Raw genomic sequence first — 26,992 nt, forward strand, 5'->3', positions numbered from 1 at the left:
GCGCGCCGAAACAAAGCTTGCGTTTAGTCACATGACACTCTGGCACATCAGCCCATATATGCCATCTATCAACCTCTTTTATTAATACAGACAGCAACATTTCTTTATTCCACAGAAATTAATATTGTGATGAGTGGTTTCGCGACAGTAAAATTACTCTTATTACTTATTGAACAACCCTCGTATGAATATATTTGTAAATTTTGACAAATCTTCTATTTCAATTGGTAGAATGGTCTATTATATCACAGCTTGTTTTGATGTAATTATGAATTGTGTGCACCACATCCAATTCCAGGTACATTTTTTCCCCATAAGTTTTTTTAATTTAGTTAGAACACATTTTTGCCATGATACTGTACTCCACCAAAATATGTGTTTGTATAATCATTGCAAAAACATAATTTTATCTTCAATGTTGTATTTTTTTAGCTCAATCTGCAATGACATTCACAATGCCAGATGTCACTTTCAACAGCATGAGCTTTTAAATGCTTTCCTCTGATTCCATTAATTGGATAAAGGAATCGAAACTGTTATTGGAATTAACCTAACTGATTTTCTGTTGGAAGCGTCTGATCACACAGATATAAAACATTTAACTATTTGAAAAGTTCTACTTCTAATGGAACTATAATGTATAAACAGCTATTGTTGCATACTTTGACCATGCAGAAGACCGGTCATTTGATCTAAATGAAAAGTCCTCTCTATAATGACAACACCTCAAGATTGTTGGCCTATGCACTCTTTGGTAGGACTGTTCAGTCTCTGTTTCCCACACATATTTCACCTATATCCAAGCATTATTTCCAATGTTTTCTATGGATACTGCTGATGGTTATCTTATAAGCCTTGTGTGCATCTTACAGGTTGTGACAAGAGGTGCAGTAAGAGATAGCAAGTGGCTGGCAGGGTAGCAGTGTTCAATACTTCTCCCACCACCCTTTGTCCCTAGCTGCTCATATTTTAATGCACTTAATTTTATTAGTTAGCATTCTGCATGCTGTATTTAAAAAGAAGTGTTATATTGTGCCAGGGAAATGTCAGGTAAAAAAAAGAAAAGCATTAAAAAAAAAAAAAAAAAACCTGGAACAAATGCTAAACCAGATGGGATTCCCAGGACAACAAAATGGGACATATTGGTCACATTAGTCATAGAGCAGCATTTCATTATAGTGGTGTTTGCCATATTGTGTTTCTATTATATAACATTTTGGTCAAAACAGGATGGGATTTTTTTTTTAAATCTGGTTAAATTTCAAAGGATTAGAGAGCTCTCAATGAGTAAGATTTGTGCAAGCACATGTTAGAATAGGCTCTTAGAAATATTGTTGGATAGAAACTTGATTTTAGCCAAATCAGGATTGTCATAATCCTTTTTACTTTAAGATAGTCAAGAAATCATGTGCATAATAGGTTCTGTGTTTCAGTTTTCTTGATGCTAAAGATGTATAGAATGAAGAGAAAAACTATTCAAAACACTAGATTTTTGTAATCAAATCGAATTGATCTTTGTACTTGATAGAGGGCATGACATAACTTATATCTACGTTACAAACTAGCAATTAGAATTGAAGGATATACACAAATATTGATTTAAATCAGGTGTGTGGTAGAATTGTTTGCTATCTCATGTAACTTATAATCTTTACAATTCACATTATGAAGGAGTGTGGTATTTAAATAGGAGATATTAGATTAATTCTTTATGCACCTTATCTTCTTACTTGCTGTCCTCTCTGTCAGGGACAGGTTGAGTCTTCCATGTTTTCACAACAACCTCCAGGAATCTCGATTTCTTGCTTGGTGAGTTGTCTATATGTTTGCAATCCAGAGTTGATCTTTGTTGTTGTTATCCATTTAGTTCTTGGTCTTCCTTTTTTTCTTTTATTCATACAGAGCAAGTTTGGGTAGTTTTTTTTTTTGTGGTATTCTCTCGACATGTCCGTACCACTGAAGTTGTCTTCTTTTGATCTTTTCGATTAATGATTCTGTATATTTTAGGTCTTGTCTTACAGTTTCATTTGTTTTCTTTTCTGTCCATTTTGTTTTATTTATTTTTCTGAGATATTTCATCTGGAAAGCCTTCCATTTTCGTATCTCTGTCTTCTTGAGTGTCCAAGTTTCTGAAGCATATAGCACAGTGGGTATTATAATTGCATTATATACTTTTATTTTTAGAGGTTTGGAGATTTTATTATTTTTCCAGATTTTACCAACTTATTAAATGATGACCATGCAGTCGATATTCTGTGTTTAATAGTGGTCATGGTATCTAGGTGTTCTGTTATTACTGTTCCTAAATAGTTGAATTGTTTTACCTGTTCAATTGTTGATCCATTCAAGGAGAAGTTTAGTTTTTCTTTGTTTTTTTTCCAATTATTAAGATTTTCTTTTTGTCTGTATTTATGGTCATGCTGTATTCTTTAGCAGTATCATTTAGTTTGGTTATTAGGTTCACCATTTTTCTTTTGTGTCTGCTATCATTACAATGTCATCTGCATATTTTATGTTATTAAGGTTATAACCATTTTAGGTTGACCCCTTTTTCTCCTTTCAAAGCTTGGTTACCCATATCCTCTAGGTAGATGTTAAAAAGGTATGGGAAGATGGGACATCCTTAGGCTACTCCTTTACTGACGTGTATTTTATCTGTTGTTATACTATTGAATTTAATTATTGCTTCTGTGAGACTATAATATTTTTCTAAGAAGTTTAGGGTATCTTCATCGATTTGTTTGTTTTAATATTCTTAATAAGGTTGCTCTGTTTATTGAGTCGAATGCCTGTTTAAAAAGTGATAGATATTTTGTTATGTTCCCAGTATAATTCTGCTAGTCTTTGTATTATGAAGATCTGATCCAATGTGGAGCGATTCTTTCTGAACCCTGCCTGTTCTTCACTAAGAATGATTTCATATGTGCTCTTTATTCTGTTCTGTAAGATTCTTGTAAATATTTTGTAAGCATTGCTGAGTAATGTGATTGGTCTGTAGTTTTTCTTATCACCTTTCTTGTAAATTGGTATGATAATTCCTGTTCTCCAATCTTCTGTTATTTCTCCTGTTTTAATGATTTTGTTGAAAAGTGTGGTAAGGAATTTTAAAGTCGTTTGCTTTCCAGAGTTCTGATGGGATTTGGTTTATCTTCTATATTCTCTTAAATAAATGTGCAAGTCTTTAGCCATGTTAAATACTTACTATTACAAATTTGGTATGAAAATAAGCAATAAAAAGACAAAAACTTGGAAAATAGAAATGAAATGAAACTAGTTAAGTAAAAGTTGTATGGAATAGCAGAGATGCTCACTCGATGTTACTGAGTATTCAGTGGGAAGTGAAAGATTTGCAAAACAAGTATTTCAAGCAAAATTTCCAGGAAAAAACACCCATTGGAAGCCCAAGATGTTGTTGATTACAGTTCGAAGCTTTAAGAAAGCATAATCTTGACAAATAATGGTTTGCTTTGTGGGGGGGAGGGATCAGAATTTAGTCATGCAAGATTGTTATATTGTCGTAATATCTAGGAAATAAACTCTCATGATGATTTTACATTATAACATGATGAGACAGTGAGTTATGGGCAAACTGACTTAATGAAAGATTAGCAAAACAGGTATTTCAGGCAAAATTGACAGAAAACACACCCATTGGAAGCCCAAGATTTAACAGATTACAGTTCGAAGCTTTAGGAGAGCATAGTCTTCACAAATAATGGATCACTTTAGGAAAGGGGGGGGTCAGAATTTAGTCATGAAATATTGTGTTAGATTGTCATAATATCTTGGAAATAAACCCTGTGATGATTTTATATCATAACATGATGAGACAGTGAGTTATGGGCAAAATGACTTAATAAATATAACTGCTTAATGAAAGTCGTTTATAGTGATATCTAAAATTATCCTATATTATGTATTTGACACTTTATTAAGTAGGTGACTTAAGTTTTTAAGCATGAAAAATAATCTCAAAAACAGGACATTGACCATCTTATAATGTAAGCAAGTGCAGTCATACTTTTATTTATTTATACATACATACATACATACGCACACCCATATATATATATATATTTATTTATTTTTATTAAATTTATATACACTATCTACCAATAATTGTCTGGACGCCCCTGCTATTTGAAGTTATGGAACATTTCATAACTTCAAATAACAGGGGGTGACTTCCTACTATCTGCACATGGGCTTTTAATAATGTAAAAACTGGTGTGTAAATAGTAGAAAGCAGTACTTCATCATAGCAGTTGAATACAGGTGGTATGGCATTATGACGTGAACTCAGTGACTTAGAGAGGTGTCATTGTGAGCTGTCACATTGGTGGCATGTCCATATATGCCATTGCTGCTCAACCGGAGCATCCAAAATAAATGGTTGGCAATGCGATCAACAAATGGAGACATTCTGGCATCACTAGTGCAGGAAAACACCCAAGGCAGCCACCAAAAATGACTGACGAGGATAGGAGGATGTTAAAATGGGTGTTGCATTCAAAAACCAGCTACAGTTGGCACAGACCATTGTGATGAGTTCTAGAGTGCCAGTAACACCATGGCGAGCACTAATACCGTACAAAAATAACCGGTTTATTGGGTTTTCACATGGAAGAGCAGCAGCACACAAGCCGAACATCACAGCAACGAACAAGGTGGTTCATCTGGCCTGGTGCAAAAAGTGTGTGAACTGGACAATTCAACAGTGGAAATGATATTCTGGAAGCAATGAACCAAGGTTCACCTGTTTCCAGTCTGATGGCTGAGTGCGAAGGTAGCCTGGTGATGCTTGTTATCGCAGTGTGTTGTACCCACAGTTTGGTGGAGGAGTAATGGTGTCAGGTGCATTCCAGCTGGTTTGGGGTGTGACCACTGGTCCCTGTCCGTGTTTCCATGAAGGCAGCTCAGTACCTTGATATTCTGGATCATCAGGTGCTGCCGTACTGTAGAGTTTTTATGGAACAGACCTGTGTTACTACCAAGACAATGCCCATGCCACAAAGCTGCTGCTGGTATGGAATGGTGTGAAGAGATGGGTGTTAAATGACTGCCCTGGCCTGCACAGAATCCTGACTTCAACCCATTGAACACCTGTGGGACAAATTGGAGCGGTGATTCCCAGAACAGCACGTCCCAGATCTGTCTCTGAACTCAGTACTGCTTTGACTGATAAATGGAGACATTCCACCTGATATCTGCCACACTTTGGTGGAAAGTCGCCCTCAAAGGGTGTAGGAGGTGATCAAAGCCAAAAGTGGACATTCCCGATATTAGGGTTTGCCTTCTGTTATCAATTGTAAATTGTTGAAGTGTCCGGGCAATTATTGGTAGATAGTATACAAACACGTGTACTTTTTTTTTTTTTCTAATTGGTATGTAAAATGTACATTGATTTCATAATTACAGTATATTTGGTTATTATGAAGACCTTTCACCAGATTTATATGCATTTCAGCATGAATTGAGATTGAGGTTGGAACACATTCGTCATATTAAGTTTTCAATTGTATTGATACCTCAGAGAATCGAAAACTTAAATAAAAAAATAATAAAATAGTAAAATAATAATAATTATATAACAGGCTTTGCCTGTGAAATATCTGTTTAAGAGCAGGTAATATTTCAACTTTTCACAATTATAATGTACATTATTTTCTTCCTTTTCTAGAGATCCATGAAAGAAATCCAGAATCACTGTAAGTACCACTTTCAAAAACGCATGCATTTTGTGTTTTATCTCAGAATTAGTAAAATGCAGATATTACTGAAAATAAACATGCTTCTTATTTCACGCAGTATTTTATTTATTTTGTGTCAAATTTCCCATTTCATATTTATAGTGATGACTAAAATTAGCCTTCATGCATTCCTTACTCATGAGCTTGTCTATTAATTACATAATACTCTTATAATCTAAGAATGTTACATAGCAGTAACTTTTATATATACTACTTGGAGAGAAGTCCACAGACACCATAGTGAGCAACAAACAGCGGGACACCTACCTTAATGGAAGACCTTTCACTGCAATGACTGCAAAATCTTTGAATATTTTCCGCAATTGTAGAATAGTGATCAATAAGAATTTTTGACCATTCTTTCTGTAGGCATGTAATGAAGTCATGGACATTATGGGCCATACAACCATTGACCTCATTCAATTTTACAGATCATTCCACTTGTGTTCATTAGTTGATATCGGGTCTGTGAAGGCCAGTCAAGTGTAGAAACATTTTTGTCCACAAACTATACAGTTACAGCAGCCTTATGACATGTTGCATTGTCTTGCTGAAAGAGACAGTGGTCAGTTTGTAGAAGCACCACAAAATAGGAAGTATATCATTGTCTCGGATGTTCAGATACCTTGTAGTTCAGTGTTTTGGCACCACAAACAGGTCCGAGGCCAAACCAGAAAGAACAGGACCATGTTGTCACCTCAGAACACGCTGGTAAGTGTTCATTGCGCATCTGCCACACCAGTCCTTCTGCTCAGAGGGTGTAGCATGATTCGTTGCTCCATAACACAGCTTTCCAAGCTTCCATGCTCTTTGATCCACTGAAAATGGCCCTGCATGTTGGTTCCGATAATGCGAGGCTTGCATTTGTGGTCATACCACAGAAACCCATGTTGTGAACCTTGGTTCTGAATGTTTTGTGCTGATTTATGTTACAGTTGATGCTCAGAACTCTGCATTTGATGTGTTGGCTGATGAATGGCGAGTTTTACATATTATATTTACATACCAAAGAGATATGCTTTCAGCATGGCATCCTAGAAAGAATGAAAACAGAAAGATTACCAAAAGAAGCCTTAAAGTACAAGCCATTAGGAAAAAGAAAACCAGGACGTCCTCTTAAACGATTCAACGATGACTTCTAAGGCCGGAACAGGCCATACTAGGCCTAAATCCTTGATACGTATGATGATGATGATGCCATCCTATTACAATGCTTCGTTCAAACTCCATCAGTTTCCTTTTTGCAGCCATTTCATCTGGACACAGTTGCATGTACTTGGGAGGATCATATTCCTTCAATTTATACCTGCTACAAACACAACTCATTGCCTGAAGATCTTTTTTTCCATTCTGTGGTCAGGAGCCTGTCTGGTGGATATCATTAGTACCAGAAGTCTTTTTTGGTATCCAGGTTGCTCAAGCTCTTTCTGATAGGTGGCCACAGGAGGCATGCAATGTAGCATTCATTCCTGGTAAAGTAAAAGATGATTTGCATTGGTTGTCTGTGCAGGAGTTGGATGAGAAGAATGATGCTAGGAGGTTAGTTATCTTCATCTAGGTGTGTGCAAGAGAGAGGCTGGGTTGGCAGGTGCACAGATGGGCAGGTGCCATCGACACGGGTGGAAAGTTTTCTATATTTTGTCATTTCCATGTTGTGTTTGCAAGCTGTGAATTGAGCTGGAGTTTTTTTTTTTTTTTTTTTTTTTTTTTGTCTCAAATCACTTTTCTTGGAAAAATCATAGTTTGAATAGTGGGTGTGAATTTTGAACAGAGTGGAAAAGGAAGGCCCTCATTCCAGCATGGATAATTTCTCTAACAAGATTACAACTAGCACCAGATCTGGCAAATAGAAACCAGTAGTCTGATTATGCAGAGGACTAAGCCATACCTTTCCACTTGGCATTGTTGTATTGTCAAATGATATGAGGTTGTGAGGAAGGTGTTCAACTAAAGTTGAAACTTGGAAGAGATTGTGATCTGAATTCCCAAGAGAAGTTTTCATCTCAACAGTGCACCTGGAACTGGTTAAGGAAAGATGCAGTGTGTGTGTGTGTGTGTAAGGGGAAAGGGTTGTAGAATGTTCTGATCAGTAGATGGTCAATTTGTTGTAGGTCATTGCTTACAGCAAATACTTCAGCTTCTCTTCTACCTTGATCACTGGAATTGGGAAAAGGAACCCAGTTGGTGACAGGGATAAGAAATCAGATGTCAGAATGACTTTCAGAATTGGAGTAGTGGTAGGAACAGCATAAAAGTGAATGAGGTAAGGAAATCTTAAGCCACAGAAGATTTTAAAAAAAAAGGAGATTTAAGATTATGCATTATCTGATAAGGAACATCAGATCACAGCAGCATATGTATAGCTTGTAGAGTCATGAAGAGTTTAGTTTGAGTCTGCTCAAACTACACTCTACATGGCCATAGATGGACTATGGTTTTAGTGGCATTAATGGGGGAGTGCAAATGTACATTATTAGATGATATTACCTTATTGGTATTGTGGATTGTATAATTTTTATGTCTGAGCTTTGAGATCCTTTTCCATTATTTGACTGGTGACAGTTAAAAGGTTGGATGTTAGTGTTTTCACCTCTAAACCTCAACACCCTGAGTTGAAACTCTTTCCAGAATGCAAGGAACATATATAAGGACTTTTCAGAATAGAGTTATGTCATGCAGGCATTGGCAAAGTTTATCCCTCCCTTCTGGAAAACGGACATGGCAGACTATAGAGTCAAGGTAGTTAATCTTATGTAGATTGGCTTTGTGAAGGCCAAGCATGCTTTGCCATAACAGGACTGTGAACTTATTGCATGAATAAAGGTTGAGGAATCTAATTTCATGTCGCATTTTCATAGCTTGAAACAAGTTTTACTAACACTGAGTTAAAATGTTTGATAAAGAAGAAAAGATGTTTCTGTTGACAATAAACAGCAATGCGAATTACATGTTTGCAAATACAGTAGAACCACGGTTGTCGAATGACTCTGATCTCGAACAGATTGGTTCCTGAACGTATTTTTGAACAAAAAACGCACTGGTTTCCAAATAGAATCTCAGTTCCCGAACAGGCAAACCAGCAACCACGTGCTCTGCAGGCTGAGATATAAGGTGGGAGCGTCATTTTCATGACAGCCTCCGCACAGTGCAAACACCTGCTCGAATTTGCGGTGCGTTTTCTTGATTTTCTTTGTGTTTTGTTGTTTTTTCATAAATTACAACTCCCCTCTGTATAGTTAAAGTGAAGTTAAATTTTTGTCTATATTTTATCTATTTATTGTGTTTATTCTTTTTGTTTAAGATTTTATTCATTTTCATTGTTTTTGTATACGATTTTATGCATGAAGTGCTGTTATAAAGGTTTAAATAAGCAATCATCTGGGAATCGGGAACAGATTAATCCATTTTACATTAATTCTTATGGAAAAATGGTTTCAGGTTTCTGAACAGCCTTTAGGAACGAATTATGTTCGACAACCGAGGTTCCACTGTAATACTTTTTAAAATTCAGTAAGTGTAAGATATTTCACTTCCTTTACTATTTTTTGAATACAAATGCAAAAAAAATTAATCTTGTAAAACTAACCTGCAAGAAGTGGTAAAGAAATCATAGTTATTGTCAATAAGAAAATAAAGGTGTAGCATGGCATCACTAGGATGTTGATGTAACTGATGAGCTACGGGATGAATCTGAAATTACCTTTCTTTTATATTCCTTCGGTGACAGTTACTGTTCTGGATTGATCAGTAAGGTATAATCATGCAAAAACATTAAATAAATGAATTATTATACATCCTCTGCTAATACCTTTTTAATTCCCTTCAGGGAGTTTTTTTTTTTTTTTTAATTTGTTTATGCTTATGGCTACATGAAACTGGTAAGTGAAAAATACAATCACAATTTCCAGAAACAAATGATGAAAATCTTAACATATAAAAGTTCATTACATAAAAGGCACAACCTGCTTTCTAAGTCTTTCCTTTTTTTTAAAAAAATAAAGCAAAAGTAACTTGTCATAATCAAGCCAGGGACAATTATCATCCTGCTGCAACAAGTATGACAAGGCTGCATGTTCTCACAACATAAATGTAGCTGTATCTGAGGTGTAAGTAGAGAGCAGTTGTGTCTTGTGTGAGACAACTTGATCCATTAGAGGAGGTCCATTTCACTTTGTATCATCATCTTCTAACATGAGGAGCTCTGCTGATACTATGACGAGGACTATGAGAGTGACTACGAGAATAACTCTTTCGTGGTGAGACGGGACCGTGATCTTCTGTTTCCTTCATAACCACCACTATACCAACTACAGGTCAAGGCCCAGGCTGGAAAGCCAATTCAAGGCCTCATCCATCACCTTGTGGATGTCCTGTACCATGAAATTGGCGTCTTGGGCAGTCGTACATAATGAGTAATCGTCTGGACCACGGGAGAACAATCACAATAATGGTGATCTGACAGCCCCTATTTATGTAGAAGGTAGCCATATCTGCCCTGACTAGTTCTGATCCTGTTTATTGATGACCAAATCTTCCTAGGAAGATCAAAACCAGGCTGCAGAGCACAGGGATCTTCTACCAGGAAGCCGTTTGTTTGGAGATTGTTGGACCAGTATTCTCTCCGTATGTCAGATATTGATGGCAGCACAGCTGAAGAGAATTCGTCCATGGACCATAGAGGCTTTCTAGATTTGAGGTGAAGACTAGGTGGGTTTATGAGAGTGGTATAGGAGCAGGAGTGGGTTGCTCATTGTTTTATTAAATTCCTTAATCAAGGCTTGTCTTCTCCGTATGTGTGGTGGAGCAATGTTAGATAGAGCAGGAGAGAGGGGTGCTTCTCACTGTCCCACTAATTGTGTGCATGGTAGAGTTTAGCTGGGTGTCTATAATGTTAGTGTCTGTGCATACTTCTTTCCCAGACAGTGGCACAATATTCTGCTGCAGAGAATGCGAGGGCTAGTGCAGACGACCTGCACCACAACCCCAGGTTGTTCCAGCAAGCCTTGAAATGATATTATTTCTGGTTTTAATTTTATTGGAGAGGTTGATGATGTACCTTTTATAGGTTAGGCTTTGGGTGAGGCTCTTGTTCTACCATTTTTCCACAGAAAGATGGTTGAGTTGTCGATTTGCCTCTGCATTGTAGGTGAAATACTGAGGACACTGTTTTCGTTGGATTTGGCTTCAAGTACCACTGCTTGAAGTACTCTTCCAGGATGTTCAGGTCTGTATTCAAGACCTGAATACAGACCTGAACATCCTGGAAGAGAATGTTCAGGTCTGTATTCAAGGTTGATTCTAAGTTGGTAAAGGAGGTAGATTGATGTAAGATCGCTAGGTTCTTATACATATACTTGCTTGATCTGGTATGAGATAGATCATACACGTAGATGTTAAAAAGTATAGGGGATAACACAGAGCCCTCAGGAAGACCGTTGTGAAAGAATCTGGGCCTGCTCTTTTTTCCACCAGTATGGATCTGGATCTTTCTGTTGGAGAGAATAGATTCAAAAAGTTGTAAAATTTTTTTACACTTTATAATGTTTCCTAGTTTTAGGAGGAGGCCCCTGATCCAGACAGTGTCATAAGCAGATGTTAGGTCAATGAAAGTGGCTCCAGATTTAATATTTTTCTGGAAGCCTGCTTCAATTTGAGTTGTCAGGGCCAGGACCTGGTCACAGCAACTTCTTCCTGGCCTGAAGCTAGCTATAGCTAGGTTCAGTCGGGAGTGCTCTTTCAATGAATGGTGAAATTCTTTCAAAGAGCTTAAAGGTGGTGCAAAGCAAGGAGATAGGTTGTAGGTTTTTCACATCATTTGGACCTTTCCCTGGTTTGGACATGGCAATTATTTTGACTTCCCACCACAGCTTTGGTAATTTACTATCATGATGATTTCTGAGAAAAGGGCAGCCGGCCATGTTGATCAAGATGTTTTAGGAACTCAGGGAGTATACCATCCACTCCTGCAGCTTTGCCATTCTTGGTAAGTTTTAAGGCTATTTGTACCTCTTCCCGAGATACTGGGTGTACGAATTCAGGAAGCTCAGGTTCCCGTCTTCAGGATTTATCTGATGGAAGCTTGTACAGCAATTTTCCTGGTAGAGCTGGGATGAATCTTGGAGGTTTTCAATAAATGGTTAGCCATTTGATCAGGAGTTATCTCTGTTGTTTTGTGTGTCGTTGGCTCTGCTTTACCTAATTTTTCTCAGAAATGACCAGCTTCTCCGACTAGATGTGACGAAATCGAGTTCATTGATAGTCGAGTTTCATCTTTCCTTTCTGTTTTTATCCAGGGTTGATATGAGCTCCTTAGCAATAGTTGGATCTTCGGTTTCCTCATATTTGGCTAGGAGTTCCTCACTTTCTCTACTCCAACATGGATATATTGTTTTCTGTAGCCTCTAGGAATAGACACTTTTGCTGCAGATTTGAGTAGTTTAACAAATCTAGGATAGCAATTAGGAGTGGGTGGAATTGCTCTAATGGTTTGCTCGATTTGTTTCTGAAATGCAGTCCAGTTGGACCTGCAGAGATTCCATCTAACGATTGGTGTGCTGCTGATGACTGGGATTGATGTTCCTATCTATTAATGTAGGACAATGTTGGCTATTAGGGAATCTGTTAAGGATGGTTCTGGTTGATGGAAGAGGGTGGTCTTCGGAGTCTTTAGTGACCATGCACAGATCTGGGAGTGTAGGTTCTGTTCCATCTGGTTGAGTAAAGAGTGCCGTCCTGCTTGGCATCATAATTCAAATACAAGTTATACGTATCCATCCAGTTAGCTAGATTATTACCATCCCGGTTGTTAGAGGAATAGTCCCACATGGTGTGATGGGAATTGAAGTCACCAACATAGATAGCAGGGTGAGGAGGTCGGTCCATCTGATCAGGCCAGGATTGTGATGGAGGTTTGTAGACATTGTATATGGTGATATTTTGAACTTTAATACCTATGGAGTATTCTGTATCAGGAACACTTTGGGTTATATCCTTGAGACTAGGCCAGATATAGGTTGCTAGGTCATGCTTGAGGTAGCAGTTATAAGACACATCTATTGTGGGCTGTATCAGGCACAGTCTCCAGGGTTTCCTGGAGAGTCAAGACGTCAGTTGCTTTATTTTGGCTATTTTGCCGATGGATTTAGATATCCCATCTATGTTTAGGAACATATCTTGAGGTAGTGTTGATTAGGGGACTGTAACATATTTTTCAAGGCTTGCCCTCCACCTAAACAAGCAATGCAATCGTTGTTATTTTGGATGACGATTGAGCCGGCATGGAACTTTTATGTTTTGAATTCTTCATAATTGTAAGTAGTCCAGGAGGCTTGGAAACCTTTGGATGCCTTGTTTGAGACATAGCTTCATGTTGCCTGTGATTCATCTCTGGGGCTTCTTTTGTCTGAAGCACCAACAATGTACCACAAGGCAACACTACTGGGGGGGGGGGGGCACGGTAAGGCTGTCTCGATCCCCTCCCTTTTTTTTTTTTATGAAGCAAAGACATCAAAGGTCATACTGCACCAGGACATAGGTCACAGCACTACATATGGTAATTGGTTTGTAGGACACACAAACATCCATGTCCTTGGTGGGATTTGAACCCACTAACCACTCAGCCAACTAGTCTGACCCTTGGGTGACAGTTACTATTCTGGATTGACCTGGTGAATGGAGTTATGTCATGTGGGCATTGGCAAGGTTTGTCCCCTTCTGAAAACTTTTTAATCCTGGAAAATGGACATGTCCAACAAAAACAGATTTGGCATCACTCCCATACCCCATAGAGTTTCTGTGGAATGTTGCTCACCACTGTTCTATCACTTCTTACCTAATTTAATAGGATGCTTATCTCTTTCAAAGTAATTACTCTAGACATCCAGAATAATTTTATCTTTAGTTTGTAAATTACCTTTGTCATTTCTGTCAAATAAATATGTATATAAAAACTGTCCAGGATCTTCTCTTTAACTTCTGGCATTTACCATGAAGTTCAAATTTTTCTATCCTTGCTTGAAAAGTTTCATCATATGCTTCCCTACATGAATCAATGTTTTCTTCAGTTTGTCACTGATACTCCATTCTTTCTTCTCCTGCAGCTGAGTCTCAGTTTTCCTGTAGAGGACAAAGCAATAAAATCTCCATTAGGAATAAACAAATTTTGTTTCCTTGTAGAATTTGTTAATTTCTGCAACATTCTGCTCGCTGCATACAGATTTCATCATTATACATATATACATGTATAGGAAGATGGAGTGTTTTGACTCTCTTGCTATTTGTTACAGATAAAGCAGGCTCGTATAAGAGCAGGCACTGGTCCCAACATGCAATCCTTAAGCTGCAAGTAGCCCTGAATCAACAGAATGGAAGTCTGTAGATGGTAGTGGACAAATGGATTGCTGTTCAAAATGTCCCATAATGCAGTATACTTTTTAACATCAGTCTGTTGGAATATGTTTTCCCTCTCTCTCTCTCTTAGTGCTTCTCTTCTTTTGTATTACTATAATTAAAATTCACTTCATAATTCTGTCATGCCTTATCCATTGAAGAACCTAGAGGTTCAATGGATAATTTCTGTTTTTCTGCTTATCATGTAATTTATTTATTTTTTTTTTTTTTTACCATCATAAACCTTTTGATTAGTGATTTCAAAAATTAATACTTACTTATAAAGATTCCTCTGAATTCTAGAATAGTTGTCGATGGAGGAAAATAAAATATATTTGGCTTTCACTATAAAGAACTTGTAGGAACCATAAGAACGATTTGTTAAATAAGAGCATAATGATAGTTTGCTACACTGAATTTTCTTGAGCATAGTATTGTGCCCATTTGACTAGTCAGGACTTTTCATTAGTTTATTACAGTATCTGCTAGTGAGAACTTACTGTACCTAACACCTATTGATGAACTCATTCGCTTTAACAAACTATGGAAAAAGTCTTCACCAAAGTCTCATAGGCACAATTCTACAGTGTAATTGTGAACAAATGGTTCCACTGCATGCAGATTTTGAAGTGGACAAGATTGCTTAAAAGCCAGCCAGCATATTGTAATAACATTTCTCTTGTCGAAAAATAATTTTAATTTGAATATATTTAAGAACCTGAATGTTCACATTATTTGCTATGCTATGTGTGTTCTCCATTAATTATTTTTTTATTCACATTGCAGTAATGAAAAGCAATGAAAAAGAATTGAAAGCAGAAAACTTCACTTTTCGAAAAGAGGTTATTTATCAACCTCCACATGAGAAAGAACGAAATGCTGGATTGATACGAAAGAAATCGGAAAAGAAAACCCCTAAGAAAAATAAAATTTCAAAGCAGAGGCAGAAACAAGATGTCATAGCAGAAGAAAATTATTCTGATAAAAAAGAACATCAGCCTGAAGAAACTACCAAGTTAGATGAGGATCGCAATGAGTCAGAGAAAAAAGATACCTTGGCTGGTGAAAATGATTCCAGTAAACAAACTCATAAAGAGGAAAATGTAAGAAGTGTGCCTGGCAGGAAAACTAAAAAGCAAAAAACAAAAAACTGATTTCTTGCAAAATTAAAAATATATATATACACATATATATAATTTCTGTTGTGCAATTACAATTTAAAAAGTCTATGTTTTATATGCAAAAGTATGAAATTGTGATATTCTGGTTCATAGTCATAACCACACTTAGATGATTTTGAGCAAAGAAATATTGTAAATTTATACAAATGTGTAACTTTGTAAACATCTTTAGAGTTACTAAATTTTGTTCAGTTTATTGATTAATTTTAGAGCTTCATCCTGAAATACATGTGGAAGATTTTTAAATAGGCTGAGATAGGTTTTTGGCATATATGAAGAACAACACATTATTTTGTAAATTTGTTTCTTTCATACTGAAACAAATTTCTGGTGTAGTTTTGTATGGTGCTTGAAGTAATTAGTGACCATTGGCTGGTTCATTGCATTCAGATCATTAGTTTCAGCAGTTCATTTCCCATCGAAGTAGCTGTCTGTGCTCTCTGAAAATGTAGGTGGCTGCTGCTTGATTGTTACCTTTATATATATATATATATACACACAGTACTTTCTTAGTCTTGTGTTATGTAAAATTTATTGTTTGATAAAGCAATGTTTTCACCATTCAGTATTTTATGTAAGTCATATGTTCATGCATTGTTAGTACAGTTTAGTCCTTTATTTTGGATCATATTTTTTAAATGACTTTGTTTTAATTGCTTATATATAAAATTTATTGCAGAAAGAAGTTTTTAATGACATTCTTATATTATCCACACATATATATTTATATTAAGCCTCATGTATGTTTTTATACCAGGGGGACCAGTGGTTCATTAAATGCTTCACTTATCAGTATATGCTCATTTCTGTTCATAGACTGTTAATACATTGTCTTAGAGTAGAGAAGAAAGGTGAGTGCTGAGAGTTTTACCTATGGTGCATATTTGAGAGAGAGATTAGTGGGATTATTTTGTGTACGTGCATACAAATAAAGGACATCAGAAGCAACCTCTTAATCAGTGCCATATCTTGTATTTATATTGTTTTGTAAATTATATTACTTCATTTGCAGTAACATCTCATTCCAATATTTTAAAAAAGCTTATTATTTAAATCTCATAGAATGTCTTCAAAAATATTAATTTCAATTTATAATTTCATAAAGTTACCTATCCAGCCATCTTTAGGTGGTAGATAATTTCCATTTCTTCTGGTTGGATATATGTTCTGCTTATTTGAGATCTGAGAAGTTTGAAAAAGTTTAATGTTTGTTCTATGGAATTAAGATCTCTGGATTTATTTGCCCTTTAGCCAATTTAAATGTAGTCAAGACCACTTATGAAAGGTTTAGAACTTTTTTTTTTGTGAGTGTTATTGATATTTAAAAAAAATAATGGAATTGGAACATTACCAAATTTTAAATAGTTGGAACTAAAAATCTTGGAATAAAAATACCTATAAAATTGTTAAAAACCATGTAATTGCATATAAATAATATCTAACTTATAAGATAGTTACTTCTGTAGACAATCTTGATATGATAGAGCTGTTTATTTTAAATACAACTAATCAAATGCAAATTATGTGCAGATGTGCTGTAAGCACTACTGCTCATTACTCAGTCTGTCATTAATTGCATCCAGTTAGCAGTTTTTAGCTGAAAAATGCGATATTAGAAGGCTTAAATTCATGCTTTTTTTTTTTTTTTTTACCTATTAAATTTTTCCATATCTTTGCCAACTTGGATCATTCTCCCTTTGAAAATCATATTGATAGTAGCCAGTTGAAGAATAAATGAAAAACTGCTTCAGAGGTGTTTTGAATATAGCAAGCCAGTTCTGTCTGGGAAGAATAATAATCATAAATATCTTCCTGCCATTTCAAATTCATTGTTTCCTTGCATTCTTTGGCTTGAAGAGATCAGAAGAATCTAATATATCATCTTTTTCAAACATTGTTGGAATGTTAATTGTCATATTAATCCTATTGGCTGACAGCAAGTATACTACTATGTGGTTGGTAGGTGTATGCATTGACAGGAATAATTTACCTGTTCAAGATGTAAACTCTGTTGCTTCTGTATACATTGACTAACTAACCTATTAATAGTGAAAAGTCTAGAAAGGTTTTTCTAGTACTGTAGCAGAATAACAACCTTTGTTAAACTAAAATTTTCATTTTATTCGTGTGGAGTCCCCCCCCCCTTTCCCTCAACCATCCCTTAGGACTGGTTGAGCACTCCTAATGAGGAATTAAGTATGTATTTTATGACTAGATCCATATGGGTCAGTGTGCCTGTTCTGGGGGACAAAAAAAACCTGAGTTTCCAGATTCGAAAAAAACTATCAGAGACTAACTCATCTTTAGCCGAAGAGACCAGATAAAAGCTCACGTCATGGATGGGAATCAAACGTCAAACCATAAAAGGGGTTTATCTATACCAACTGAGCTATGGGGGCTCTTAAGATTTTCATAAAGCATTGCTAATAACAGCTGTGGTGGCTCACATTAATGGAATCTGGATATCAAAGGGTTTTTTGGCAGGTTGGAAATGAGCACATCTCAGCTTCTAGATATGAGTTCAAAAATCTTGGCCATCATTATTTCCCCCAACTACACCACATGGAGATCTTCCAAAGTAATGGTTTATAGCTGACCTGATAGAGATAGATCTTGTTTACCTCACCCACCTTTGAATAAGCAGTGGACAAGTTTGGGAAAAAAAATTTTTTAACTTTTTTCTCTGTAAGGTTATATATATATATGTATCAAATTTGGCATAATTCACAGCATTTTCTACAGATCTTTTCGTTATTGATGGAAATGAGAAAACGTTTCATTCAGCATGATACAATAAATGAGCATAGATGAAACTGCAATAAAGTTGCAAAAGAACGTCAAACCATAAAATGGTGGCTTGGTAAGAAAGGCCATTCAATTGTCCTGGAATTTCTCCAAGCTTGTGTCAAAAGGTAGATTTGACTAGCAAAATTCATACAATGAAGTTTGTTGTTACATTTCAGTAAATGTAATGATATGTTGATGACACACTGCTCTTGATTTGGAGGGATAGTTTTGCTTTCATGCATACGTTTTTCAAAAAGAAATCAGCTAACCCCTTTTTTATTCCCATATAGCGAGTAGGCGAGGCCGTTTTAGTCCTATGTAACTTTTTGGAGCTGAGTAGGCAGTTCATTCTCCAATGTCAGCCAACCTGAGTTAGCCCAAGGCTATCACTAATTAAGCAGCATGCAGTGAAGAGAGATGGCTCAACAAGTGGTTCCTAACAATATGTTTAATGTGAAATAATGTAGGTTTTACGGTCGATTTTCTTGAGTTTCCGGGAGCCCGAGCCAGAGATCAACTAACTCAGGAACTGGTTGAAGATGAAGAAATGCTTAGAAAAATTTCCTTTAGTCGCCGACTAGATTCGAAAGCAAGTCTTCCTTCGTGCAGTCAAGTGCTGTGGTGGGCAAACGCCACATCCACTGAGCTACAGAAGCATATATTTCTGAAGTCTGCAAAACATTACTACTGGCCATCAATCTAAATCTAAATAACAAGTATCTTCCATTCCCGAGCTTTTCATCTCATGAGATAATGGTCGACCATGGGTAAAAGTGAATCAATCACAGGAAATGTTACATTTTTTAAGTGTTTATGTTTATATAATGCCATCAAGGAAAAATGAGCACATTCACACGACCATGTTTCGTTTAGAAAATACACTAGTTCACTTATTGCCTGCTGTGTTTAAGATTTTCAAAGATATATATATATATATTGTACCTGATTCTACTCCATCACATGCCACCATCACTAATCCCACTCTACTGAAGATAATGGTATCTACTGGAACTTGAAAAGCAGGATGTTTTGCGTTATATATAATTATAATAGAAGAAATTTTAATGCATAAGGACACTTTTGAAAAATGGATGAACAACGTTGCAGCTTTTTCATTCTTCCACATGAGAGGCTGTGAAGCTGTAGCAAATCAATGCAAAGTGTAGGCATGAGTCAAGAGAAAATCTTTTTGAAGATTTGGAGGATTGGAGGATACTTTATGAGGGAGGATGTTCCATAGACCAGGTAGATGGAATCAAAGTATAGTGAAAGTTCAGGATAGTGAGCCGTTATGTTGTAGGTTAGCAGAAATCAAGATAACATGCTAGTTTTGCTGAACACCCATGGAAACTTGATCTTAACTGTGGTGATGCTACAAGATTATCGTCGCAATTTCTAATCGTTTCCATTCTTAGTTTTTCTCCAGCTGTTTTGTTTTTAAATTTCATGTAATTTGTGTTTTCTTCATGTAGCATTAAAGTAAGATACATGCTAATTCTCTTGCCAGAAACTTGCATTAATTTCCTTTCCTGATTACTTCGACTTTATTTATCAGATATTTTGTCAGTATCTATATAAAGGCTGCGTGGACTTTCATTTTCTGAATTTGTTACGTTTTATTCGGATTTTTAGCAAATGACTATGGTGGTCTTTGTTTCCTGACTGCTTTTATTTCCCCTCCCCAGTAGTAACAGCACGGTTGTCTTCCATTCACATCTAAAAGTGGTTCGCAAACTTTCATTTTAAACGTTGCAGTTACTTTGGATTTGAATACTTCATTTTAGAAGCAATTCTGATAAGATGATACAACGCTGATTCTAAATGCTTTAACTGTACAGTTTCGATGCCAAGGGGCTCTGGCAACTATTTTATTCCCTATATAGGGAGCAGGTGAAGCAGTTCTTGTTTTACTTTTGGAAACAAAGAAATTTAATCCCCACTGATAGCTGGGGAACAACTAACACTAATTACAAATAGCAAGATGTGATGGACAGATGCAAAGGGCTGCCATCTCATGATCCTTAACATGTTATTTGTTTGAAATAGTGTGGGTTCTACGGTCGATTTCTTTCCTAAAAAATAAATTAAAAAAAAATGGCTACTTGCCCGAGATACCTAAGGAATAAGCCGAAAAGAGGGTTCGAAAAAGTTTCTCCACTCGGTGACTAGATTCGAACCGAGAATAGCTATATATAAATGGAATTTTAATATTATATTTTATATATCCTTCCTTTAGCTACTTTATATTCAATTAAAGTGTCTCAAAGAGATTTCTCTCTCAAGTCGGTCACTTGTTTCCAACCACATAATTGACACTAAATTGATATTTTCTATTATATATACAGGGTGTTCGGGATAAATTTGACATATTTATAATTAATTATATTTTTCCGTAAGTTACATGTATTAACACACACTTCTCTTCATTTAAAAGTTTGGACCCTTCTTCATTCATATACAAGATGTCAGAAAGGATGGATAGCTGGAACCCACCTGAATCATGGAAGAGAATAACTTGTATCATGATGATTCGTGCCCGCCATCAAAATAAGGATATTACGACTGCTGCCCAATGCTCCCTGAATACAGTAAAAACAATCAGGCATGAACTAGAGACTTGCAATGGTGACTACGAGGATGTAGCAAGAAGAAAGATCCCTAGCAGACGATCTGATTGCGTTCGTACAGCAGAATTCCTCGCAAATCTGCAGGAACAGGTGTTGAAGAACCCTGGCATTGGAATTCGGGCTTTGTTCGTGGAGTTGCTAACTGTAGTCAAGCCCTGGATAACAAGGGTAGCCAATGGTAGGCCGTATGTATGGCAGCAGGATTCGGCCCCTTGCCACACCTCTGGGAAAAGTCAAAAATGGTTGTCTGAAAATTTCTACGACTTCACCAGTCCAAATGTTTGGCCTCCAAACTCCCCAGACCTTAACCCCATGGATTATTTTGTATGGGGCGCAGTTGAAAAAGACACCAATCGCACTTCCAGTAATACAAAAGCCCAGTTAATGGATAAAATTAAAACAGTTTTTGCGGCCCTTCCCAGGGAGACTGTAGCATCAGCTTGTTCGAGGTTCCGAAGCAGAATTGAAGCTGTGATCGATGCTAATGGTGGTTATTTTGAGTAAATCTTGTTGATAGTATTGTAATTAACTCTGCCTGTAATGTTTTTTTGTCAATTCATTAAATTTAATAGATACAAAGAAGATTTTCTTTTTCCTTACGAAACTGTCAAATTTATCCCGAACACCCTGTATATACAGTCGGGTCTCTTTTTATGCGGTAGATACGTTCCACAGAAAACCGCATATATAAAAAATCGCACCAAAAAGGCCTAACTTAAAAGGGATACGTACCATAATTTTCTGAAACCGAAGTAATGAATTAAAATAAACCTCAAATCGCATAATAAAAGTTTATGAAAATTCAGGAAAATAAGAATGTCTAGGTTTGTTTTAAAGCTTTATTCATTTTAATTTTATTGAAAAGTAACAATTTTTTTTTTTTTTACATTTTGTCATCAGAATTATCGTCTCTATTAGACAATATTCGGCAACATTTGCGAACTGGTGCAAAATCGCTTTCATCACCCGAAGAGATAGCGCATCAGATCTGTATGGTGAAGGCAATGGTTCTTCACAAACAATTAGCTTCACCCTTGTGTGCTGATTTTCTGTTTCTGACAACGTAATCAGTGATTAAACTTTGCGATGATGATTTCACTAATTTTTTATACAGTTTGCGATATCCAGCATATATTTTTCTTCAGCTCACGTTGGAATTTAAAGGCTCGTTCAGAATTTGTGTCGTTAACAAGAAAATGATTTTCCAATTTATTGCACAGTTCAAGACCACCTCGAATTATATTTGCAGTGAGGGGGACAGGTTTTTCTGAATACTTTCTTCACAAGTTCTTATTGTAGGGTGAAAGTGCTTGTTTCGAAACCGTGGTGCCGTGATTTTTTAAAAGTTATAGGGCTACAGATTTAAATTTTAATATGAATAAGAGACAAGGGACTGTTTAATTTTGGTGTTAAGAAATCTCTTATTAAAGGTGTTTGTGATGCAACAGATAGATTCATCCACTTCCAGCCTACAAAGCGATCTCCAGGATGTACAAAAGGAGGGAAAAATTATCAGCACACAGGAGAAAAAGTCTGCATTCACTCGTAAGTACTTGTAATAATATAAATTTTTGGTGATCAGAATGGGATATGTATTGTGAAAATCAGCACAAATTAATTTAATGATTTTTTAATTAATTATATTAATTAATAATAAAAATCAGCCAAATTAATTATATAAGTTAAGGGATATATCCCATATTGTTTCTTAGCCGAATAAGAAACTCGAAGAGTTTCATGCCGAATATAGAAACTATAAAGTTCAGCGATTCTAAGCATAAGCAAATACCTGGATAGTGCAGCACCTGATCCTTGAAGGTAGTGCAAGCTGAGGCAACTCATAGAAAGGGTGGAGCAAGCTCCTACTCACTGATGAGACCTCAAAAAAGGTCGAAACCTTTTTTGAGGTCTCATCAGTGAGTAGGAGTAGTGACCTCTCATAATGTTGAACAATAATACAGCTCCTAGGAGTTAAGTTCACATTATGGGTAAATATCAGGAATAGTAATCGGAGCTTGCTCCACCCTTTCTATGAGTTGCCTCAGGCTTGCACTACCTTCAAGGATCTGGTGCTGCACTATCCAGGTATTTGCTTACGCTTGGAATCGCCGAACTTTATTATATTATATTATATAGTTTATTTATATATTCGGCATGAAACTGAGTTTCTTATTCAGCTAAGAAACAATATGGGATATAATATCCCTTAACTTAAATAAGTTCATGTCGCCGAATTGAAGCCTTTGGCTCTTCATATAATTAGTAATTTATTATTAATTAATGCATTACTATACTAAATAACCAAGATGTTCTGTGAAAATTTCAGGATTTGTGAAGTGTTCCGTCAGAAAAAGTTTGAGAAACACTGGATTACCCTGTTATCGGAATGGATTCAACTTGTGTTGATATGCGCAGAAGTGTCGAAAGGTCTCGTATCTTGAAGTTATGCACCGCATAACTTCAAATCCGCATAAAAAGAGACCCGAGTGTGTGTGTGTGTGTGTGTGTGTGTGTATATATATATATATATATATATATATATATATTTTTTTGGTATACTCTAGACCAGGGGTCTCAAACGCAGCAAAGGACCAGTCAATTAGATGTATATTTGACGTGGGCCGTATTCAATATTATTCTGTGAACCAAAACAAACTAAAAAAAAGAAAGCCTCTAACAAAGGCCCTTTTGTTGCCGGTTCTTTACGTCTTACATAAACAGTTACACTATATTTTAAATTTATAACCATTTTTATTTTTAAATTTTAAAAATATAAGTTCAATTACATTTTATTCATACTTTAAGAAAATTATTTAAATACATAATTTTGACTTACAAAAATAAAGATTTTTATCTACGAGTACTTTTTTTTTATTTGATTTTGATACTGAAAACTGACATCTTTTCCTCTGTACCAACATGTCAATATCTGCTTTTTCGTTTCGTATTGCAATATGAAGTATTGCATTTAATCTAGAATCTTATCCGTGAGCCGAACTTTCACTTATTAAGTTTCATAATTGAAAATAATCGCTCACATACATAGGTGCTTCCAAAGATTGACAATATTTTTGCACAATAAATTTTTTATATACATATATATATTTGGGATATTTACTGCCAATGAATTTATAAAAATTTGGTATGCCAACTTCGTTATATTTATTTTTTAGTTCTGTATTGAACTGGAGTTCAATTACTTCCATTTGTAATTCTTTGTTAATATTTTCAATATTAATTTATAAAAGTGAACCGAATAATAATTCATTTTCAAACTGGTTGAAATCAGAAAATCTTTTCAAATTCAATTTTCAATTCTTCAATTTGAGGAATGTACTTTTCAGCATCATTATTATTTCGAGAAATCGATTTAAGTGTAGGAAAGTGGGCTAAATTATTCTCTGCTAACTGGGTTTGCCAAAGATAGTTTTGCCAGAAACTGTCTAAAACTAAAAAGGCCAAGTCTTTGCACCAATCTTAATAGGTGAGCTGAGGAATCAATTTTCCTTTGGATGAACTAAACATGTCAATTTCTTTTAAGAGTTCAAAAAATCTTTTTAAACGATGCCACGACTAAGCCACCTAACCTCAGTATAATATAGCAAACTGCTGTATTGTGAATCCAAATTCATCCAACAAAACATTGAATTGTCGATGATTCAGGGCGTGAGAGCGTATCCAGTTTACTGTTTTAATTACTACACTCATGACGTGTTCAATCTTTAGTTTTTTAGCACAAAGTGACTCCTGGTGTATTATGCAACGAAAACGATTTAAGTTTGTCCTTACACAGCATTTCCTTTTTCATTTGAAGTTTTGTAACAAGTCCCACGTTAACACCAACCATAGCAGGATCCCCATCTGTGTTCACACTTACTAATTTTGACCAGTCCACGTGAACATTTTCAAGACTTTTCTCAATACACAAATATAAGTCATTTCCTGTCGTTGTTCCTGACACAGGCACTATATCCAATAGTTCTTCAGTCACATTCATATCATCATCAACGCCACGAATAAATATTGTTAACTGGGAAGTAATAATGTCTGTACATTCGTCAATTAGAAAACGCTACAAAACTCTTTATTTTTCCACGCAATATATCTTGGAAGTTCCCTGCTATATCTTCAACACGCTCCGTAACTCTATTTCCTGATACTTCGAAATGCTTGCTTCTTTTCCGGACATATGATTTCGACTGTACTTAAAAGACAATTTTAAATAAATTCTCCATCAGTAAAGGGTTTCAAAGCCCGAGCAATTTTGTCACTTATGACGTAACTACATTTAACAGCAGCATCACTTGTTGTGATAACATTCGAAAATATCCTCTGATGAAACTTCAGTTTTCATTTTTTAAATCTTTAAGTTTGTCATCACGCATCTTTTCTGTATATATATATATATCACAGTTCTTATGGTTTGTTTCATAATGGCGTTTTAGGTTATATTCTTTCACCACGTCGACATTTTGTCTACATATCAAGCATGTTGGAATATTTTTTACTTCTACAAAGAAATATGCCTTCCATTCATTGTTGCAAGATGGTACAAAGAATTGCAATAATAAGTCTTTCTTTTGTTTAAAGCTGTCATAAAACATTTGGAAGTTTGAATTTTTTCTGTTTTAATCCCTGCACGATGTTAGAAACAATACTTTTTAGAAAAGAAATCATTAAGATCGTGGGCCGCCAGTTTGCGATCCCCTGCTCTAGACCGATGCATATAGCATCCCAGAAAACCAACGTTCGAAGATACTCTAACCAACCCATCTGGCTCCCACTCTCAACTGGGCCATATAATATAATATCACCGGACGAGGTACTTATTTCATTGTTGTTAGTAATAGTAGTATTGTTGAGTGGCCGTTCACCAGGAAGCAGATCCCATTAGGGTGGCAAGGGACTGAAAGCCATGAATTGCCATCACGTTTGTGTTATGTTACATAATTACTGTCCAAATGTGTTCAAGATCAGCTATGTACACTTGCTTGGAAAGAAATCAAAGCCACTCCCCCCCCCCCCCCTCGATCGCAAGGTGCATCGTGACATATAACGAATCACGTGTTTGTAGCCGGTATAAAAATGCAGAAATACGATGGCCCCAAGTCAATGCAATTGTGTTCAGATGAAATAGCTGAGAATATAACTGATGCAGTCTGAAAGAAGCGTTGTGATAGGATGCCTATCTGTTTTGCAAATTGTTAACAAATTGAGCCATCCCAAGTCAACAGTCCGTGATACCATACTAAAATGAAAACGCAGGGAGTCAACTGCAAGTGCTACTAGCAGTAGATGGCCTACGACACTGAACGTGACCATAGGGTGCTACGAAGGATAATATGTGAAAACCGCAATTCGTCGACCGATACGTTGAATGCGGAATTCCTGGCATCAAGTGGAACACGATTCTGCTCAAAAGCATTCTGAACTGAGGCTCAAAACATAGGTTTTCCATGTAGGACTGCAACATGCGAGCTCCACATTACCCGAATCAATATGCAGCGTCGTCTTCAATTGTGCAAAGAACGTGTACAGTTGGACATGGAAGCTTGGAAAGCTGTGCTATGGAGCGACGAATCAAGCAACCCTCTACCGAGCAGATGATTGAGTGTAGATATGACCGATGCCCGGTTAATCTCTTACCAGAGTGTGTAACCGTAACTGAAATTCGTAGGTGATGGTATGATCCTGGTTTTCTTGATTTGGCCTCTGTCCTCTGGTGCTACGAACATTGGACTCCGAGAGGTATCCGAACATTCTCGGAAACGCAATGCTTACTTTGTGGCTTTTCTACGGAACTGATCATTGTCTCTTTCGGCAAGCCAATGCAAAATGTCAAGACTGCTACTGTAACTGCATGGTTTGTGGACATGAACGTCACTATTGACTGGCTTCCATAGAGCCCTGATATCAACTCTATTGAACATCTGTGGGATTATCTGGAATGTTGAATGAGGTCAAGGGGTTGTCTGCCCGATAACATCATTACAAGCTTACAGGAGGAATGGTTCAAAATTCCCATTGATCACTTGTGGAAAGTAATCCCCTTAGGATTGTTGCAGTCATCGTATCAAAAAGAGATCCTACATTGTGTGGAGGAATTACCCTTGGAACAGGTAAGGGTTGGAGCGATTCAACTGGAATTGGAACCATTTCAACTCCATATTTTTTGCGACAGAATTCTTTAGTAAAACCATCACAATCGTAACAGAAAAAATTTGCATCCAATTACATGAATTACAGCTCCAACATGAAG

The 26,992-nt window shown here is 36.3% G+C and overlaps 1 protein-coding gene and 1 pseudogene across 6 annotated transcripts in view; one reads left to right on the top strand and one right to left on the bottom strand.

Annotated features, from left to right (window-relative positions):
- The window catches only part of LOC150101081 (uncharacterized), an 84,938-nt gene extending 68,663 nt beyond the window's left edge, over window positions 1–16,275 (top strand). For all 6 annotated transcript variants that reach the window (XM_090401324.1, XM_090401322.1, XM_090401323.1 and 3 more), the window contains 2 exons: window positions 5,681–5,708; window positions 14,925–16,275. In XM_090401324.1, coding sequence (XP_090257450.1) covers window positions 5,681–5,708; window positions 14,925–15,292 — 396 coding nt within the window. In that variant the 3' untranslated portion in view covers window positions 15,293–16,275. The remainder of the gene's footprint in view (window positions 1–5,680; window positions 5,709–14,924) is intronic.
- A 401-nt stretch (window positions 16,276–16,676) lies between these two features.
- On the bottom strand, window positions 16,677–25,337 carry LOC150101082 (general transcription factor II-I repeat domain-containing protein 2 pseudogene; annotated as a pseudogene).
- Between the last annotated feature and the right edge of the window lie 1,655 nt (window positions 25,338–26,992).

The sequence above is a fragment of the Typopeltis vanoorti genome, chromosome 12, assembly GCF_054136105.1.
Source record: "Typopeltis vanoorti isolate ZY-2024b chromosome 12, IOZ_Tvanoo_1.0, whole genome shotgun sequence".
NCBI lineage: Eukaryota > Metazoa > Arthropoda > Arachnida > Uropygi > Thelyphonidae > Typopeltis > Typopeltis vanoorti.